The sequence below is a fragment of the Apostichopus japonicus genome, chromosome 16, assembly GCF_037975245.1.
Source record: "Apostichopus japonicus isolate 1M-3 chromosome 16, ASM3797524v1, whole genome shotgun sequence".
Classification (NCBI taxonomy): domain Eukaryota; kingdom Metazoa; phylum Echinodermata; class Holothuroidea; order Aspidochirotida; family Stichopodidae; genus Apostichopus; species Apostichopus japonicus.
In genome coordinates this window covers 12,263,495-12,285,176 of record NC_092576.1, presented here as the reverse complement: position 1 = coordinate 12,285,176, position 21,682 = coordinate 12,263,495, and the positions used below count along the sequence as shown (strand labels likewise).

General features: G+C 41.3%; 2 protein-coding genes across 3 annotated transcripts in view; both read right to left on the bottom strand.

Annotated features, from left to right (window-relative positions):
• LOC139983148 (dnaJ homolog subfamily C member 25-like) overlaps nucleotides 1-21,682 on the bottom strand; it is a 376,890-nt gene that overhangs the window by 174,774 nt on the left and 180,434 nt on the right. The window lies entirely within an intron of this gene.
• On the bottom strand, nucleotides 165-21,664 carry LOC139982783 (uncharacterized). 2 transcript variants are annotated; one of them, XM_071995876.1, is made up of 3 exons: nucleotides 20,778-21,662; nucleotides 17,616-17,684; nucleotides 165-1,795 (listed from the first exon to the last, which is right to left on the bottom strand). In XM_071995876.1, the coding sequence occupies exons 1-3, from the start codon at nucleotides 20,815-20,817 to the stop codon at nucleotides 474-476; spliced, it is 1,431 nt and encodes a 476-aa protein (XP_071851977.1). In that variant the 5' UTR covers nucleotides 20,818-21,662; the 3' UTR covers nucleotides 165-473. The 2 variants fall into 2 exon arrangements, with proteins under 2 accessions (XP_071851977.1, XP_071851978.1); XM_071995877.1 differs by lacking the exon at nucleotides 17,616-17,684 and having other exon boundaries at nucleotides 20,778-21,664.

The window sequence follows — 21,682 nt, the reverse complement described above, 5'->3', positions numbered from 1 at the left end:
ACAGTAAGAACTGAGGATATGTGTAATTCCAACAAATCCCAAACAACTAAGTTTTGTTGGAATAACACATATCCTCAGTTCTTACTGTAATCCTAATAGCACATGCTACCGATTTATAGCACGATCCAGTTTTTACTTTAGGTACACAACTTTAAGATTTACAGTAGTAACTGTGTGTATCGAGTGTCCCTAAAGCTTACTATATTTTATGATGTGTAAAAGTAAGTTGGCCTGACGTTTCGATCCTAGCAGGATCTTCTTCAAAGGCTAAATGACAACTTGTAACAGTAACAGAAGGGACAAAAACACGCACAGAATACAGACAGGTTAATGAGCATGGTGAACACAAAGAGATAGATGTAAGGGGATTAGTAGACAAGGGATGGAGAGAAGAAAGAAAGAAACCAACAGGGGAAGAGGAGAGGTAGGAGATAAACAGTGGAGGGACAAAGATAGGTTAATATATTTTATGATCACATGCAGACTGTTCGTAGCAGTAAATCTAGCTGAGCTGCTCCAATTGGACAAAATTCGCCTGGACAAACATAGTGATGCGAGTCACACGACAACTTATAAAATGGATATGCAAGCTCGAAGAAAGGTACAAACGTGACGTTGTACTTTACACACAACGTTTTGATCGTAACATCAGCAAGAGCGATCTTGATATTCGTTCTCTGTTCAAGATCCTTCCATCCATGGTTATTATACGAATATGGAGGGGTTCCATTCCAAACTAATTTGGTACCGAACTTTTTTCGAAATCGATCAAATTTTTCAAAAAGTAATTCGACTCTTTGAATGTATTCCGCTAATGTTATATCTCTGAAATCCCAGTGACCTGTATTGATGACCCACGTGTCGTATCTTTCTTGCTCTTGCAACTGGTCATACGTTCCATCCTCGAGACCGACTAACATTAAACCAGGAACGAAATGTGGTTCAAGTTTTCGTTGAAGGTATTCCTCACCAAAAGTGGCTGCTTCATTAAAATATACACCCCTTCCGTCGGCCTTTATTTGCCACCCATTATCACTAAAGAGTGGTTCGAGTACGACAGCAGCTTTCTGCAAATGGGAATCTCCATCTATAACGACTTTGTTATTTTTGAAACAACTTTCCAGAGCTCTCGAGATATTGCATTCTTCACATAAGAAATATCTCTCGGTCCATTTATTATCACCGTAAGTAAAAACGTATTTCGTGTTCTCTTCGGTTGTAACTAGAGAAACATTTGGATGAAGATCAATGCTATTTCGCGGAACTGGTGTCCACTGGAATCTTCTCGTCAGTTTGTTTTCATTTGGTATCATAATGTGACTTACAGGTAATGCTATATGACAGGTCCTGTTAGGAAAGCACAATGGACAGTTTAGTTCGGGCATTTGTATAGCATCCAGACCATACGCCGAAGACATCCTATCGTAGATTAGTGTTAACGATATGTCATACGTACCCTCACTTTCCACATGTAGGGTTTCCAAGATATCGAGATTTCTGTCAGTGTCCGAAACGATTGTTGCTAAAATAATATCACTTCCTCTGAGCTTTAGATCGAAGTACGAGGCATAGTCAGTGGCGTTGAATAATCCTTCCTCATTTCTTGTAGAATTAAGGCTTTCTATATTAGTCGATAAATAACCCGTAGCATTAAACGTTACCCTCACGTTGTAACATCGGCCACATCCACACATACGTTTTCCAAGTACGGCTCCGCTGGCTCTGAGTCTTATCGGCAAAATATCACCCGTAGAAGGTACATTCCTCCCTCCGCCAGCAAGTCTGTATCTTGGTACTTTCGCACCGAAAGAAGTCGAAGAGAAATATGACAGTCTTATAATATGCTATCTGATGTGAATTAAACACAGTGAAATGAGAACAATATTACCCCTTTTGCTTATCGTCTAAACACAACAAAATAGGCATAGCCTAAGGATGTAAAAGTATAAAAGATAGGGGAGGCGTCATTGTAGTTTCGATTCTAGTAGTAGCTAGATCTTCAAAATACATTGAAATGAAACGAAGACTATAGGCCTACGATTTCTACATAGACGTTTCTTTCCTAGCAGGATTTTCTTCAAAGGCTAAATGACAAGTAACAGTAACAGAAGGGACAGAATCATGCACAGACTACAGACAGGTTAATGAGCATGAAGAACACAAAGAGACAGATTTAAGGGGATTAGTAGACAAGGGATGGAGAGAAGAAAGAAAGAAACCAACAGGGGACGAGGAGAGGTAGGAGATAAACAGAGGAGGGACTAAGAGAGGATTAAGGGAATGGGGTAGGGAATACACTGAAGACAAAGACAGAAAGGTGTGAAGAAAAAAAGGGTGGAAGAGAGCTATGAGAAGAGGATCGATGGGGCTCGCAGGAAAGTAGAAACGACCGGCTATATCACTACGACGTTGTCACAGAATGTTAGCACCAATCAAAATAGATCTCAGAAAAGATTTAGGGTTTCAGCCAATCGCAGGCATTTCCTGGATAAACAACATGTCTGCGCCCTTGTGTAAACTTATGCCGATCCCGGTTTCAGTGGTGTACATGGACTTACGTTAGTAATAGCCAAGGCCTATACTTACGCTGAACAACCAAAGTGAAGCCTTCAGTTCCTATTTTTGATATGAACGCAATGCATGTGTGCCCGGTGACTGTGCTGAGGACTACCAAGTAAAAGTGGTCGGATTTTCACAGAATAACGTTATTGCGTTACCTGACAATTCGGCCATATGATTCAACTTCAAGTTACACACTGAAAGAGACGTGAGACTGGAGTAGGCTAGGCCCTAATAATTAAATAGGCAAAGGCCTAACACTTAATGTAACGTTTACAGCTCGTATGGCACCTGTACCTAATTATCTGAAAACGAAACTCATGATGAGGGACGTGTTGAAGATTCGTGTGGATCTTCCAGGCAGGTAGGTCTAGGGGGCCTAGGCTATATAAGTTTCGGAGTAATTATAGAATACAGGGCCACTCGATGATACTATCTGAGCATCCGGATGCGCGGATGCTCAGTCTCACCCCAGTACGTATGTGAGTAAAAAATGTCAAAGTCCCAGTTTTTTCTTTTTGAGTGGATGCGCGGATGCGTGGATGCGGAGTCAAAAATTTGCTAAGTCTTTTGCTAGTACTTCTGTGGTAGAATTTTAGAGGGCGTCACACATGTACGGATGCCTTTTAAGAACGACACACTATTGATGTGGAATATCTTCGTACATTCGGAACTTTCAGTATTGGAAATACGTGATGGTATATGTCGAAACTTTTTCGAAAATTATTTAAGTCAATTCCTAGTACTCCCGGGGTGGATGCGCGGATGCGCGGATGCGGAGTCAAAATGAAATACGTGATAAAATGAAATACGTGATGGAAATTAGAGGGAGTCAAAATGAAATACGTGATGGTATATGGGGAAACTTTCGAAAATTATTTAAGTCCATTCCTAGTACTCCCGGGTGGATGCGCGGATGCGCGGATGCGCGGATGCGCGGATGCGCGGATGCGCGGATGCGCGGATGCGCGGATGCGCGGATGCGCGGATGCGCGGATGCGCGGATGCGCGGATGCGCGGATGCGCGGATGCGCGGATGCGCGGATGCGCGGATGCGCGGATGCGCGGATGCGCGGATGCGCGGATGCGCGGATGCGCGGATGCGCGGATGCGCGGATGCGCGGATGCGCGGATGCGCGGATGCGCGGATGCGCGGATGCGCGGATGCGCGGATGCGCGGATGCGCGGATGCGCGGATGCGCGGATGCGCGGATGCGCGGATGCGCGGATGCGCGGATGCGCGGATGCGCGGATGCGCGGATGCGCGGATGCGCGGATGCGCGGATGCGCGGATGCGCGGATGCGCGGATGCGCGGATGCGCGGATGCGCGGATGCGCGGATGCGCGGATGCGCGGATGCGCGGATGCGCGGATGCGCGGATGCGCGGATGCGCGGATGCGCGGATGCGCGGATGCGCGGATGCGCGGATGCGCGGATGCGCGGATGCGCGGATGCGCGGATGCGCGGATGCGCGGATGCGCGGATGCGCGGATGCGCGGATGCGCGGATGCGCGGATGCGCGGATGCGCGGATGCGCGGATGCGCGGATGCGCGGATGCGCGGATGCGCGGATGCGCGGATGCGCGGATGCGCGGATGCGCGGATGCGCGGATGCGCGGATGCGCGGATGCGCGGATGCGCGGATGCGCGGATGCGCGGATGCGCGGATGCGCGGATGCGCGGATGCGCGGATGCGCGGATGCGCGGATGCGCGGATGCGCGGATGCGCGGATGCGCGGATGCGCGGATGCGCGGATGCGCGGATGCGCGGATGCGCGGATGCGCGGATGCGCGGATGCGCGGATGCGCGGATGCGCGGATGCGCGGATGCGCGGATGCGCGGATGCGCGGATGCGCGGATGCGCGGATGCGCGGATGCGCGGATGCGCGGATGCGCGGATGCGCGGATGCGCGGATGCGCGGATGCGCGGATGCGCGGATGCGCGGATGCGCGGATGCGCGGATGCGCGGATGCGCGGATGCGCGGATGCGCGGATGCGCGGATGCGCGGATGCGCGGATGCGCGGATGCGCGGATGCGCGGATGCGCGGATGCGCGGATGCGCGGATGCGCGGATGCGCGGATGCGCGGATGCGCGGATGCGCGGATGCGCGGATGCGCGGATGCGCGGATGCGCGGATGCGCGGATGCGCGGATGCGCGGATGCGGAGTCAAAATGAAATACGTGATGGAATTTTAGAGGGCGACATACGTGTACGGACATGTACAGACACACCGCGCATCCGCGCATCCGGATGCTGGGAAGAGTTAATGAATGGCCCTGTATTCTATAATTGTACCTAAGTTTCTTCTCCAGTCCTACGTTTGTTCAAATAAGGGGATATTAATTATTCCTTTTTCCCGGATGCGCGGATGCGCGGATGCGCGGATGCGCGGATGCGCGGATGCGCGGATGCGCGGATGCGGAGTCAAAATGAAATACGTGATGGAATTTTAGAGGGCGACATACGTGTACGGACATGTACAGACACACCGCGCATCCGCGCATCCGGATGCTGGGAAGAGTTAATGAATGGCCCTGTATTCTATAATTGTACCTAAGTTTCTTCTCCAGTCCTACGTTTGTTCAAATAAGGGGATATTAATTATTCCTTTTTCCCATGATATTTCAGAAATATGATAGATTTGAAGACAAACAATGGTCTGATTCAGATATTGAAATGCAATGGTCTCCAACTGTGTAAACTCATTGAACTTCAATAGGCCTGTACGTGTTATGATATTCGTTGAAATTGTGATTGGCCATTAATAACATTGTCTGCAAAAAAACATTTTTACAGGTTGCACAAGATTATTCTTCCCCTGATGAAGTCTTCTTAAAATCTGTGGGCTGTGTGGAATGCAATGTATTTTCCATATAGTGGAGATATACTCCACATCCATGACTGATTCATCATATTCATACATTCATGGTTCTCCAAAGTTTCATTCCCTACATGATTTGTTTTTTGACATTCAACTCCAAAATTGGACTTCAGTTTTAAAGTTCCAGGTGCTAGAAACATAGACCAAATTGATTTCTTTCTTTTTGGAACTTGTTAGGCCATTATATAATCTGTTCTGGTGATGCAGAATTCATTCAGCAGGTGGTTCAATTCCATCAACAGATATCATACAGCCAAACAGTTTCCAAAAAGAAGGTCAAGTATTCGGCACCATCGTGAGACTTGTAACAAAAGGAATTACAGGCATTTTCAGTGGCAAAGCTCTCGTTGAATTTCCTCACAATGTCTACATAGGAATTTTCTCTGTGATAATCTCGCTTTCTAGTGTCCATCACTCTACACAGCAAATGTAAATGGTAGGGGTAATCTTAAAATAATCATGACTTCATTATAGACCATCCACTGGTGTTCCAATGAAAGACTCAAAATGAGTTGTTAGCTCGGCAGCTAACTTCAGATTAAACAACGACAAAGACTGTTAAAAGGAAGCATGTTTGGATGTTGCCTTCTCATACTTTGGAGCTACTGGAACAGATAACTAATATATAAAGAGAAGAACAGCTTTCAGCAAACTGGTTATCCACCAAAAGCCATGTGTATGGAAATGTCTGTAGTTAGTGGACCTGAAGTTTCCCACTGGGATGCTCTGTAGGCCCATATGTTTACACAAAAGAAATTTTTATTACACACATACTGTAGGCATACATTTCTCATGAGAAACAAATTGTTGAACTATGCAAATATTACAGCATGTTGGCATGGCTGAGCTAACAATGGATGATTTTGAGCACCTCTTGTAAAGCCATTGCCAATGTGTTCATAAGCACCATTAGATGACTGGAAATAAACCCATATTTTCACTTGTATTCCATTTGTGCTTAACTTTGCAACCCACCACCCCAGATAAAGTTATCATGAACAATGTTCATCTTGTATAATGATCTCCATAATTTCTCCCTTAGTATTTGCTATTCTGTGTTCCCCAGTTTTCCATTAAGGACATGCATTAGTCACTGAATCACATATATTATCTGTCTAAGTTTTGTCCATTTTAGGGCACTGTACCACCCCAGAAGTGTTTAATACTGAAACTGGTAAATGGAAAGTGGTGGACACAGCATACATAAGCCTATGGAGGAACATTACCTCAAAAAGTGCAGGTACTTTATGAATAATTGGATTCATATCCACATACTGTTGAGTTTATGTTGTGCATAGTGAGTGTGTCTGTAAACTAGAAGGTGAGGTTGATCTCATATAGATTGGTATATCAAGGCAGTGTCCAGTAAAAAGGAGACTTCAACTGCAATAGCAATTATCTCTTGATAATATATTGCAAAATGACAATATGTGAGGAAGTGAGTGGGGTGGGAATTGGGGACAGCATAATGAACACATAAATTGGTGTCACTGTTCCTGTGGCTATGTAAAGGTCTCTTGGAATTTCTTTATATTCTTGCAAGGAAAAAGTACATGAGTAAAATGTTTTGTGCAATATAGAGGCCCGGTAAAGAAAGTAGATACAGTAAGCATTGAGAGTGTTTCAAGTAAATCACTAATTCCAGGTGGGGTTCCTCTAAAAGGTATACTAAATTGGTTCCAACTATGCTAGATATTCAAATATGGTCACCTTTGGTCAAAATTCTTAAACTTTTTTTTATTACAAACTTCGAGGAAATTTCCTAACTGGGACATTTAGTCATCTTTTGTGTTCCTCAACAATTTCTGAGAACAGTTTGTATAGTAAAGACCTCCAGTATTTGTTGAGTGAAATAGTGAACCATGATAACTTGCACACATCCATTAAGAAAAGCGGAGGGGTGAGGTGGGGGAGGGTGGGCGGGTCGAGAGTTTCAGGTACGCCAATCCATGGGCAACTTAATGTATAAATGCCTTTTATTATTATTATTATTCATCGTCATTCTTATTGTTGTTATTATTATTGTTGTTGTTGTTTTTACTATTATTACTTTTATTATGATTATCGTCATTGTCATCCTCATCATTCTTATTGTTAGAAGAACCCTATTGTTTTGGTGAAGGTCAATACAGCCCAAACTGTGAATAACCTACAAACATGATATATCCAAATCTCTCAAGTTGAAATCGAAGCCCTAACAAAATTTCTCCTATGGGCAAGGATTCACTCAGTGGCGGAGAAACAGGGGGGATTGGGGGGGGGGGGGGGGGGGTTTAACCCCCCCACTTTTTGAGGAGGGGGGTTGGCCAACACAATCAACCCCCCTAGTTTTTGCCAGTAATGTTCAGTTATAGCCTATGTTATGTGCTCCAAATGGCATAATAAATCAAATTATTAAATTTGAAATTGTTAAAGTCATTTCAACCTTTTACCTGTTAGGCTACATCAACAATTAACGACCGAAAACCGAGTTAGAATTGACCCACACATTATTTCTAGCCCCTTTCCCCCACCTTGCGCATTGGAACTTGTAGCTCATAGCGCTAACTTCACCCCACAACAGACATACGCAAAATAACGTTTTGTTGCTGTTGAATAGCTTTGGAGCTGTATACACTTGCCAACTTCAACGAGGTGAAGGAAGGAAAAGAAATAGAAGAAAGAGAGAAAAGGAGAAAAGGATGGAGTAGAAAATACGGCAAGAAAACGGGAAGAGAAAGAGGAACAGTGACAAATTATTCCAATTTGTAAAGCAAACAGCAGATATCACATCATATCAGTGAGCATGAAAATGGCGTTCCACGATAAACAGCCTCCAAACCATGGGCGCAGATCCTTGTGAGGACAGCGGGACGCGTCACCACCAACTTTTTCAGTAGTGGGGACATGATATACCGTGTCCCCACCAATTTGTCTTGACCAATAGCTGCATTTCAAGTTCCCCTGTATTGAACTTTGGCGCAGTTTGATCCAGCATTGTGCAAATGACATGCAGCAGTTCTCATTTTATTGTATTTTATCCACAGTTGTTAAATATAGGACGGAAATCGCATTTGCGGCAGTCTATATTTGTTTTCTGGGAGAGGATCCCAGACCCATCGTATATACAAAAGTCTACTTGGATTATTTGTCCCCTGATTTTCTTTCTGCAGACGCCCATGTATTTCTCTAAACTAAATTTCTAAGCCATGAGATCTAAAACTTAAGGAGGTTTAGGAGCATCATTAGGTCTGGGAAGTGTTATTTCCGGCGATCTTGGAGGTATATTTGCCCCAAAAAATCGTACGCTACGCGCGAACCCATGGTCGCCATCCGCTTAGATAGTGTCATAGAACAGACACGCGTCCCCACCATTATCCAAGACTGATCTGCGCCCATGCTCAAAACTGTCGATGTGTGTAGTGTTCGGTTTCGGAAATATCTGGTAAAATATTTATTTCCTTCAACGAAATTTTTTAGTAGCCGTCTGAATTTTCGAAAATTCCCTAACCAACATTCTTCATCATACTTCATCATACTCGTGCAATTTTGACCCGTCTGTTAGGGTTTGAAGGAGGTTTTTCTATAACGGTTGTCCAAAGATGATATTTTGTGCAACATTATGGGTATGTTTTGAAGTGAATTTATTCACGAGAATTGTGAATTTTCAAATTCTGAACAGTGGGGCTGACGGATGTTGTGGGCCGCGATGAAGAATCACCTACAAAAGCAATGATCCACAGGATATGTGATGAAGTCGAACATGGTGTGTGACTGGTGACAATCTTCAAAAAGGTTATAGATGAGAAAAAAAAGTATTTGGAAAAAAACTTGGTTCTCAGGCAAAAGTGTACATATGGTTTGTCAGTTTCACGCCCGAGAAGTGCCATTTCCGGTGATCTGGGGGGTACCAAAACCAGAAATTTGCTTGTACGCTGCGCGCCAACCAATGGTGGCGCTCCGCTTAGATAGTAATACGCGCCCCCGGGTTAGAAAATCCTGCATACGCCCCTGGTTAAATGCAGCTTTTCAAGGCCTGGGCAGTGCCATTTACTGCAATCTGGGAGGCAATATTTGCCAAAAAATTCTTGTGCACTTCGTGCCAACTTATGGTGGCGCTCCACTTAGATAGTGAGCCAGCAGTTATGAATTTTTATTTCATCAATGGCCTGCAACCCCCCCCCCCCCCACTTCTGACAAGAAATCTCCGCCACTGGATTCACTCAATCTGTGACTTTCTGGTTTCTTATTTGCTCATTACTATGCTGCTCATTTCCCTTTTGTAAATGATGTACTCATCCTTTAAGAAAAGTGAATAATAAAGAAAAATACCCCATCAGCACTGCTAATAAATGAGCAGTGATGTAAAATGTTTGAATAGCTAACTACCGGACCTAAGTTCAGCAGGCTGATTCGAAATATACCAATAACAGATGAGAGCAATTTGCGGAAGGAAGGAGTGCTTCTATATAAACCCTCACATGATCAGCTATACACAATAATGCACATGTTTTGTAGCCTATATAGTCCAATACATGTGTTTTCTCAAAGTTATTCCGTAAGAGTGGGGGAGTCTTTGAAGGGGGGGGGGTCCGATCTTCTAATTTTATAGCTTAGTGTGTCACTAGTTCCCAAAAATATTCGAGACCGATGCTTATACCATTTCTGGTTTAGAAGTTAAAAATGGTTAAAGTGCTAAACTGGCCATATTTTCAAACTGAGGCTAAAAATCGAAAGAAACTTACAGAACTAATAGTTTCTATAGGAAACTTCCCCACCTTCCAAACGAGTGTGATAACGTCACAGAATCACAGGAGAATGGCATGTCCAAAATATTAAGAGGGAGCCAGTTTTTTTTCAAATTTGCTTTGTGCTACAGTCTTGCCCCCCCCCCCCCCCCCAATGAAATCCAGTGATGTATTCAAAACACTTCATTTTACATTTTTTCGAGTTCTAATCACAAGTATTCATACCTCAGAGCTCATGTTCATACTTGATGTAAGGTCAGAACTTGGTAATCAGACCGACGTATTATACATTTTGGGCCTTCATCATACCCACATGCGGAGACCGTTGATCAATATCGTCCTACAAAATAAGCGCCAATAATTTGGCCGGTTGTATAACCATTACAAACTAACGCTAGCAACCCATGTGTATTTACAGAGACCAATGATGCCACTCGTGGAGAATTTTCACTGCACGTATATAGGTCCTATAGGCCTAGTGAAACTTGTTTGTGTGGAAATCTGGGCATGTAGTGAATTAGAGTAGCTAATTTATTCATTGTATCCTTTTCATAATGTGCGGAATTAAGCAGAAACCACGACGACTGTCTTTGCAATAGAGGTAAATTAAGTGAAAGTGTGTCATGTTCCACTGAACCATTGGATGTGTATTTGTGCAGACGAGGTGCCCATTAATACATATATTTCTTGGTAATTCCTACCATCAACCATCACGGGGTTTCCCCCTTAAGAAAAATCTTGCCCCCCCCCTAACAATTGAATGATGGCTACTCCACAGTGGGAGGCCACGTTGACTTAGAACTTATGTTGTTGGTACAAGACCACAGATGGGACTCCCTATTGTTTATAGTCTTTGCCCGATTTAAAATGACTCGTGGTTAAAATGGCAAGCGAATGTGGCCAAAGAACACTTATATTAACAGAGGGCGCTCTTGTTAGCTTACATTTAGAGTTTATTTATGTTCTACTTACATTCAGAGCCATGTATACCTCTTTGTTTGCATTAATGTAAGATTGTTGAGATGTTTTATCCTATCAGACCAACCTATGAGAGGTTATTGAGCCCCCCCCCCCACTCCCCTTGCAGTAGTATACTGCATGAGAAGAGTTTTGCCTGACCATTGCCTTTTCCAAACTTAAATGATCGGGCTGTTGTTTAGCATTAGGAGTGCTGTTGTAGGTGCAACTTTTAGAGATTTCCCTACGAAAACACTTGGGTATGGGGGAGGGGGAAAAGTGGAAATGTTATACATAAATCAGCCTCCCTAGAGAGATAGTCATGGTGGGCGGAGGGGGGGGGGGGAGACACACCCAAAATGTTCTGCTCAGTATGCGGTAGACACGCTGACGGAGTTAGTGTGAAGGCTGGTTGCAATGGACCCCCCCTCCCACCTTCCCAGTGTTAACACTTCAAAGATCAATATGTAAGTTTTCTTTTCCTTCAAAAAATAATAAAGTACAACTTTTTCTTCATAACACTTAGTCTTCGACTTTCTTGTGACATGCCGTGGCATCAATCCCTTTAATCCAATTTAGCACTCATTTAGCAATCAGGAGTTGGGATTATAGCAGACTGAATTGTTGTCACCTTATCTGAATATTCAATGTGACAGCATCATGGTTTGCTAGTGACCGTGTCCAAAGAATGCAATAGCTTTGTGACATAGTTGTTACAACATCAAATGATGTTATGGCATCACAGGCAATTGGGTTCATCTAATAATTTTAAATTATTTTTTGCTCTAGAGCACCATGACAAGATTTCTGTCCCTTCCGTAATAATAATAATGTCAGGAATGGGGAGTTTCATTCATCTGTCAATAATAGCTAATGAAATAAACAATCAAATACCATTATCAATTACAACTTGAGTTTATTGAAATCACCAAGTACAGTCCTCTTGTTGCAATGTCAGCAGATTAAAGTATTGCATTTATTCACCACAAATATATGCTACTGTATGATATCACTAGTGTTACGTTGGGGTGCTCCGGCTCAATTAGTTTGGGCTCCGTTATTAAATATGTATAATGAGCAACATATAAAGAGAAACTCCAGACATAGATGTAATTGTAGAATACGAGCTTTATTGCTGGACCGATCTGAAAGTTCTACACTCCCTGAAGTCTGGAATCTTAGTCTTTTACATATTAAAAAACTACAGTATTTAAGTAATTACAACTTCATGTGAGGGGGCGATAAACTCTATGTGACATAAACTCTTGGTCACAGAGTCTTTTACTTACAATTAATAAGGCACATAGGAGATTGGTATGACTAACCACATTTGTAATACACATGAGATGCAACAGGTTGTCATCTGGTGTAAAGCATGAATAGTTCATGGAATTAAGACAAAGGGGGCTTCTACAAATATGATGTGGGTGTAGGGTGAATAAGTCTTGGACAGGAAGTAAGTATTACTCTTAAGACAAAGAGGCATGGACGCAAATGTTTAAAGTAATATGATGGGGATATAACTACATACTACACTACACTAGAATAACAAAACAAATCGCTGCTTTTCCCAGCAACTAGATCGTAAGTAGAAATAAGCAAGCACAAAGCACACATACTTATTAACATATGAAACACAACCAGCCATGGGCGGGATTACGGGGGGGGCAAGAGGGGGCATTTGCCCCCCCACTTTTTCCCAGACCTTAGTTCACTTTTTTGTCGTTTTTGCAGACAAATGTGCACAACCCTAATCGAAGTTATTCCGCCACAACAGCTCTATCAAATAGGCCTATTTGTTTCGAATCTAAGTCGAATTTGTTTTTAACATCGTAACATGTAGCATGCAGAATAACTGGAGCTGGAGCTGGCACATGGTTCGCAGCACAGGTTACGAATCCTGGAGCTAACACACTAGCGATTCAATTCTGCATGTGATGAATCCGCGGCATGTGCTACAGTTCTAGCTTCAGGAATTGATTTTCAACGTTGCTGCTCTACTGAATGCGTTGAATAACTTAATCCAGAGAAACGATTTACGAAAGCCAGATTTGCATATTGGGTATATCAATAATTAAATTCAATACACTGACACATGACCCCCCCCCCCCCCGTGTCATTCAACAATATGCAATGGCAATGCCGATGTAGTATCTTTACTGCTCGAAATCCTGGAATGATGCATGCAAATCGAATAATGTGAATTACAAATTGGCACTAACACAGTAACACATTAAGTCCATTGTTTACTGCCAGGTTATAATTTCACTTTTAAAATCTCAGCCAGTACTATGAAATGACTCGTAACCGATATTGCTCCATGTTGCACCTAGTCGCATTGTAAAATCCAAAAAGTCACCCGCCTCGACTTCAGTGGCGACAGAACCGGTGGACTTGAGGGGCTTATCCCCCATGAAAAGAGTGGGGGGGGGGTTAGGTATGTTCAGCCCCCAATATTTGCCAAGTGCTCCAAGAAGTGGGGACCGCAGGGAGAATTTCGAAGTGGGTGCTGAACATATTCTTGATCGGTCCAATGCACAATATACTAATAATTTTAGGGGGAAAGAACTGTCTAGATGCGATTTATTGTTACCAGAGGTGTCATTTTTGCTGATCTAGGATTTCCTTTTTGCTTAAATTTCGACGCACCGCGCCAACTGATGGTGGTGCACCGCCTAAATAGTGACGTATAAGCTTCAGTTGTACATCCCCATATAAGTTCTTCTATCCGTCCTCCCTAAATTAACACACGTTCATTAATTGTTTAAATGCAATTTAAAGCCTATATGGGTGTTAATTTTACCGATCTAAGGGTAAATTTCATCGAAAATTTCGACGCTTAGATAGTGACGTATAACAAAAGTTGTACATCACCATCTGACCATATGTTCTACTATCAATCCTCTTCAAATTTTTAAACGATAATTAACTATCTAGATACAATTGCAGACATGAGATCCATATTTCAAGGATCGGTACATGCAGCTTAGAGCACTCGGGAAGTGCCGTTTCCGGCCATCTGGAGGGTTTGTAAAGCCCAAAAATTTCTTGTACGCTCCGCGCCAACCGATGGTGGCGCTCCGCTTAGATAGTCTTGCTGGCAGGTTTGCCCCCCCCCCCCACTTTCACAACTCAAATCCCGCCCCTGCAACCAGCTATGGTATTTCCAAGATACATTTGGCATAGCAAGGTACTGTCAACCAGAATGAAAACATTTCATGGTTCCTGCTGCTGCTCATTGATTAACAGGAACACTCCAAGTATGTAATGATGAAGCAAGATCATTAATTGCCTTACAAAGCCACACCTCCTCATAAATACACACGTTATCAATTGCAACGCACATCACCATGTGTAAGCTACCTATCAATAACACACTCACCTTTGATGAAACTGTGACTTATGGTTGTCTACTGTAGGTTTATCCCTGTGACCTCATTAATATTCATGATATGAGCACCAAAATCAATATTTTTATCAACTAATTATGGACCACCCACCCACCCACCAAATATAGCATTGATCAATCATAGCCCTTGTTGAGTTATCGTGCATACAAACTTAAGTGTCACACACATACACACATGCACACACCCACACTGACCTGACTACAAAGGTTCCTTTGCTTTCAGCAAGGAACCAAAACTACAAAATGCCATACACAAAATGCACATAAATTTAAGTTTGCTGTTGTGTTTGATCCAGGCACAATGCAACATGATATTTCTTGTTAATTAAACAAAGAGGTAATTGCATACTCCCTTGACAGCAAGGAAATGTTAATTGACTGTCCAGACTGACTGAAACCACAGAATGTTTAACATACAATGGGTGGGTTCATTTACTGCAATGTTCAGAAAATAACATAATATGAACCCTGCTGAAGGATAACTATTTCATGTCACAACAAATACCTTTTCACAGTGAAAAAACCTTTTTTTGCATGACTAAATAGATCTGTCAATAAATGTACAGAACATATGTCACCTGTGATCATTTGCAAAGGGCATATTTCTATAGCGTTTTAATGAAAACATTTGTTATTTATTTTAACATTGTTTACTAATTATTAGTCACTAGTATAAAATTCTTCTTGATTAAATGTATGATTAGGTGGCAGAAATATGATAATTATGTAAGTGCTGAATAACATGTGGTGTGAGTACTTGATAATAATATTATATTTTTCAAAATTGCAGACAATAAGCTGCACATTGTTATACAGTGTACATAGGACAAACAATGGGGCATTAGACATATTGTGAATCGCCTTTGGGTAAGCGCGATGCCCCTCCCCCTTAGATCCACCAGTACAAAACTAAGTATTGATCCTAGGCCCTAGGGTACTAATAATTATTAAAAGACCAGAGTGAATGGCCGTGCATGACACTGGCAGTACAGTTTGCAGTAAGTAAGGCTAACACAGTTACACTCCTAACATACAGTTACGCCTAGTACTGTAGTAGTAGTACTAGTAGAACTAGTTAATACTATGCCTACTACTAGTAATAGGTAGGCTATATCGAAATTCAGACTTCTTCATCACTTCCAAAGCGCCCGAATCGACCGCTCGCCATTTCTATGCTCCTTCAACTTAACTATACACGCTTGAAGTCGGGCTGGAAGTCGTCATTCTTCTCGTCTACGCTTTGCACTTTGTTTTCATCTATGGGCGCAGACATCTTGCTTAGGGGTGCTTGGCAGCGATTGGCTGAAACCCAAACCTTTCTAAGATCTATTTTGATTGGTGCTAACATACTGTGACACCGTCACCCTCATATACGCTAGTGTCATTGTTAACAGGCTAACACACTGGATACAATTGGACGAAGTACTGTACGTTGGTTATCTAGCCACGGTTGACTGATTGCTTCAATATGTAGTGTTATACGTACAATATGGTACGCGCATTATACACATACAGTCAGGCGAAAGGCTAGCCTACCATAACCGATATAGGCCAGTACCGTTGCGGAAATCCGTCTAATTTTACTTATTTCAAATATAATGTCCAGATGTTAGAGTGTACGATACATGATGAAATGACGGTACTCCACAAGCAAAAGTGAAAACGTCTTAAATTAAGGTTCATTCATACTTAGTAAAGATTCCTAAATCCTATTGGTCCATTCAGGTCAGCTGACCGTGGTTAATCCTGTGAGTAACGCACGGTAAAATTACGGGGCATCACTTTAATAAATCTTTGGTTGTATGTAACCAAAAATGTTTTGTTTTATGATTTTTCCCCCACACAAATGGTAGTGTATGAATGAACGGGGTTAATCAACGGTCTAGCGTGCGTTACTCACATGATTAATGCACTCCGGGTGTTAATGCTATCGCTGGATGCACTCGGGCTCCGCCCTCGTGCATCGCTTGCATTATCCCCGATCGTGCATTAATCCTGTGAGTAACGCACGCTAGACCGTTGATTAACCCCTTATTTATATTGAACTTATTACTATAGTTATTCTTGGAATCTTATGTAGACCGGTCCTGTCCAGTCAATGCCACGAAGTTAAGAGCCACAATTGTACACTAGTGTTGTGAAATGTTGCACTCACTAGAATTATACACTAAGTCCAATTTATTTTTTATATATATTTTTTTTTTATTATCCTTCCATCAAGAGTCCAAACAATGTACAATTCATAATAACATATACAATATATGATCATTATTCAATATTATCAACAACAACAAATAAATCATTAAACTTCAAATAAAGATATCCAGATATGCCATCTGATATCAAACGCATATGTTGCTTACAATTAGTTTTATACATAAACTTTTCTAAAAGATAAAGATTCTTTAAATCAATTTTATGATAGCTCAAGGAAAGTTTCTCACCATTTTAACCTTAATTTTGTAAACACTAATTCCAAATTGATCGTTTCACGCGCGCTTCAGATCAGAGGTTGAAGGGGGAAAGTTCAAATTTTGGAAAGTCCAAAGAAGAGTTTGCTCGTATGTGCATCAGATGCCATATGTTCTATATGTAAATAAAACTTATTTTTTCATATGTTTTATCCAGCAATCAATACACAAACACCTTTTGTCCTTGCAATGCAAATTGTGCAAATTCGAACGCGCTTCTCCCTAAGCATGTACTGTTGCGTAAGAATAGCAAATTAGCAAGTTTATCAGCGCGTAAATAAATTTCGCTGCGCGCATTAAGCTTTCACGGATAAATTGCACGCATGCTATAGATATAACTACAATTTGCACACAATAACCTGCTGAAATTACGGTACGTAGTGAGAAGTTAACCCATGTATACACCGTCAGTTGCATTAGACTGTCAAATCTCCTAGTACACAACGTTCTTTACTGCATTTAAATAGTCCAGATGTTAATCATTTTTCTTTAATTAACGCTTAATTAAGGTAGCGAGCGACCGTTATATAGTTAAGATATATCACAACGATCTGAAATGCATGAAAATATAAGGAAGAAAGAACATAGAAGAAAACTACACATACCATCTGTAACATACACTACGTCATCGTCAGTAAATATGTAGAAAAGTGTAATTGACAACAACAGCACCCCTGTAACAAAACCAGAAATTGAATGCATTGTTCCAGCTTCACTAATGAAAAATAAAGATTAGTATAGGGGTAACACCATCATGTTGTCTTTATTTGTGGTGGTGGGGGCTAAGCTGTTATGTCGACCTGAGGAAGGGAAAAAGGGGGAGGTGTACCCCCTCCCCCCTTCCGCCATCACCACTTGAGAAATTTCCCGGTTCAAACCCTTGCCTGGAATAAGTTTTCTATTGGCGATATGAAACTTGCGATTGTGCAATTTTGAGGAGCGCTGTCTTCTGCTAGAAATTAAGCAGTACAACAGACTCTATGACATTTTCAAATGTAAATTTATTGGAAAAATGAAGTGATTTGACCTGGACGTGTTATTTATTATCTGAACTTGGTGTTGGCGTCCCCTTGGTGGTGATATCTGCATGATACCATTGGTCACTTCAATTCGGCTGTCGTTTGTTATATGTTGCACTAGCGGGGACGTCTAGCCAGGGGAAGCAATGGAAGTGATCGCTCCGCCCCCCCCCCTCAGCCCCTTAGAGTACCCCTAAATATAAAATTTCTCTAAAAGCAAGAAATATCATTAAAACATTCCTTTTTGAAGGAAGCTAAGCGAACCTTCTCAATCTTTCCTCTTATAGTTCGTCTGCTACGTAATACAATACCCTTATTATTGGTTATTTCCTATATAACGTGAGAGGCATTTGAGAGGCATTTGGGCCCATTTGGGCAAAACATTTCTTTGTACATCATGGTGCTTCTTTAAGTGTAATAATGCTCCCTTTTTGAGAAGTGCCTCTTTTAAAATTCTGCTCCCCCCCCCTCCCCCTCCTCCTTCAAATTCATGGCTACGTCTCTGAGCAAAGGACTAACATCATTTAGAAGCTACTACAGGTTTGTCGTTGGCAGCAATTTGAAGACCAATAGCTCACCCAAAACTTACACTGCTATTGTAGGTAGAATATCAAATTTGTGAGACAATGAAGTACACAATTAATTTGTAAAATTTGTAAGAAATTCATGTAATTAAAAACTAAAATAAATGGTATAGAAATAAGAGCCAGTTCTACGGAAATGTGTACACGGGAATGGAAAGCAAAATGAAATATTGACCATAGGTTTATCAAATAAAACGTTGTTTCGCTAGGTTCGTTGCGGCTAGAACTGTTACTTAGTCTACTGTTGTAACAGTATATCTATGTAATCATATGACACATTTAACGACCGTTTCAAGGTACCAAGACATTAAAATGCGGCTTTTAACTTCACAAATACACCAATCTTAGGATGTCATTGGTAGACAGGCTAACCCACGTCTGTAGGCTTTGGCATTTCACTGACATTGACCCATGAACGTTAGGCTATGGCTTGCCTAGCCTAGCTACAACTATAGTATGTGTATAAAGTTAGCGTTATAAAGATATCGTTATAACTATATAAATATATATATATATATATATATATATATATATATATATATAACACAATATGTCACCTCTGGTCGAAAAAGTGCTCGATACACAGGGTAGAGCTTTATTTATCACAAAATTGGTGGATCGGATCTTGCTACTTAAAGTTTCACGCCGTAGCGATCTTCAGGCAAGTGATAGACTGAAGCCTAGTACCCCCTGAACTATCATCTAGCAAGCGTGCTTTTGACAGCGCCTCCCCCACCTACACTGAAGCCATGAAGGCCAGCGGCTACAACGAAGAGATCACATACACAGAAACCGCACAACACCAACCAGCCAAACAAAAGCGCCGCCATCGAAATACGATCTGGTTTAACCCACCCTACAGTTAAAATGTTAAAAGCAACGTTGGAGGATCTTTCCTGAGGCTCATTTCAAAGCACTTCCCCCCATCGCACAGATATCACAAAATCATTCAACCGTAACAATGTCAAAATCAGTTATAGCTGCATGAACAACATCAAGTCAATAATAACAGCACACAACTCAAGGAACCTCGCAATGGCCAACCCCCCAAACCCTACAAAAGAATGCAATTGCAGGAGCCCAAGTGACTGCCCTCTGGCAGGGAAATGCTTATCCGCCGCAATTGTGTACAAGGCAGAAGTTCATCACAGTGACACTACCAACTCATACATCGGCATGTGCGGTGGCCCATTCAAGTTAAGGTATAACAATCACACGAAATCACACAAAACCTACGCCAAGGAAACAGAACTATCCAAATTTATTTGGTACTTGAAGGATAAAGGGGAAGATTACGAAATTGAGTGGTCAATTCTCAAGCATTCCAACACCCTACTTAGCGGCACCACACAATGCAGCCTGTGCCTGGAGGAGAAACTCGCAATCATCAACGCACACTCTGAAAAGGAAAGAATTCTCAACAAGCGAACAGAACTAATATCTAAATGCAGACACTTAAGATCACTCAACCGTACTAGAAAAAAGCCTTAACATACATGTTTACACATAGGGGGTACTAGGCTTCAGTCTATCACTTGCCTGAAGATCGCTACGGCGTGAAACTTTTTAAGTAGCAAGATCCGATCCACCAATTCTGTTATATATTGATATATATAAATATATATATATATATATATATATATATATATATATATATATATATATATATATATATAAATATATATATATATATATATATATATATATATATATATATATATATATATATAAATATATATATATAAATGAAAATCGTTGGAAAATATATATATATATATATTTATATATATATAGCCTATATATATAGCCTATATATGTATAGCCTATATATAGCCTATATATAGCCTATATATATAGCCTATATATATATATATATATATATATATATATACATATATACATATTTATTAGAAAAAAAGAGGAATATAATAACAATTAATTAAACCATATTTAAATGATATGACGTCAATTTGATTGCTCGAGGTTGGATATTCTTCATTTTCTAGGTAGCAAACAATTCCAAACATATAAATTTTATAACAGACTGCTCTTGCAGAGTTTATCCTCATACGCCATGGCCTCTTTAGAACAGTTTAGTCCTATATATGCCTATATATATGCCTATCTTGGAACAGTTACAATTTAAAAACCTAAAGTTACTCACCAGTTAAAAAAATCTGTTTTCCTTTAATTTCTTGTTTCATGTTTTCTTTTTCAAATGGCCCTTTTCCACAAACTGTGATAAATTCTATAACTCGCGGAATTCTCGTTATAAACTGACTATAACATTAAAAATTCCCTCGCTGCCACAGTCAGCTTACGTCGGACAGTTTATTATATCTTCTGTAAAAGTCGACGGAGAGTTAATGAGCTGTTCACACCCAGTTTTCGCCACAAATGTTTATGTTCATCCAATTTGATATTATTGATGTCTCGCAAACAAACAAAAACAAACAAAATAAAAATGATATTATTTCCCATCTAACAACCGTATAGCCCGCGATACATGTCAACTAAGCTCCCTGGACTTGACTGGTTCAAAAAATGGCGACTGCATAAGATCCCATATATTTTAATTTTTATAATCATATAGAACTGATCAACGGTTTGGACTTTTTTATCACCATGCCGCCTCGGACTAAAGGAATTAAAAAATAGACCGAAAGATCAAACCACTCTTCCTTTTTCTCAAGGGAGTATAGGCGGTCGCAACGTACAACAGCATATATACAACTGTACAGCCTAGCTCTATTGACGGTTCCAGTGACGACGTTCACAGTTACATAGGTTCACAGTTACATACACTACAGTCCATAGTGGAATCCTCCTTGAAAACGGATTGGCCGAGATATTCTACAGAGACTTGACGAGTTATAAAACGAGCCGAGCATGATTTCCAACAGTTGAACTGTTTGGAAGAAAGAGACAAACTCCGGAATAATAGCATTAAGTCTTTGGAGCCAGTTCGGTAAGAAAATTCAACAACAATCCGTTTCATTGAATTATCCAAGAGCGTCTTTCACGTAACACTGGATAATCTGAGAATAGTGGGCTTCCACAGTACCGATA

Coding starts and splice junctions, on each gene's coding strand:
- LOC139982783 (XM_071995876.1), bottom strand. CDS start 20,817: ATGAAACAAGAAATTAAAGGAAAACAGATTTTTTTAACTG. Junction 17,685..20,777: donor AAAACAGATTTTTTTAACTG/GTGAGTAACTTT, acceptor GTTTTGTTACAG/GGGTGCTGTTGTTGTCAATT. Junction 1,796..17,615: donor CGTAGTGTATGTTACAGATG/GTATGTGTAGTT, acceptor TCGGTGCGAAAG/TACCAAGATACAGACTTGCT.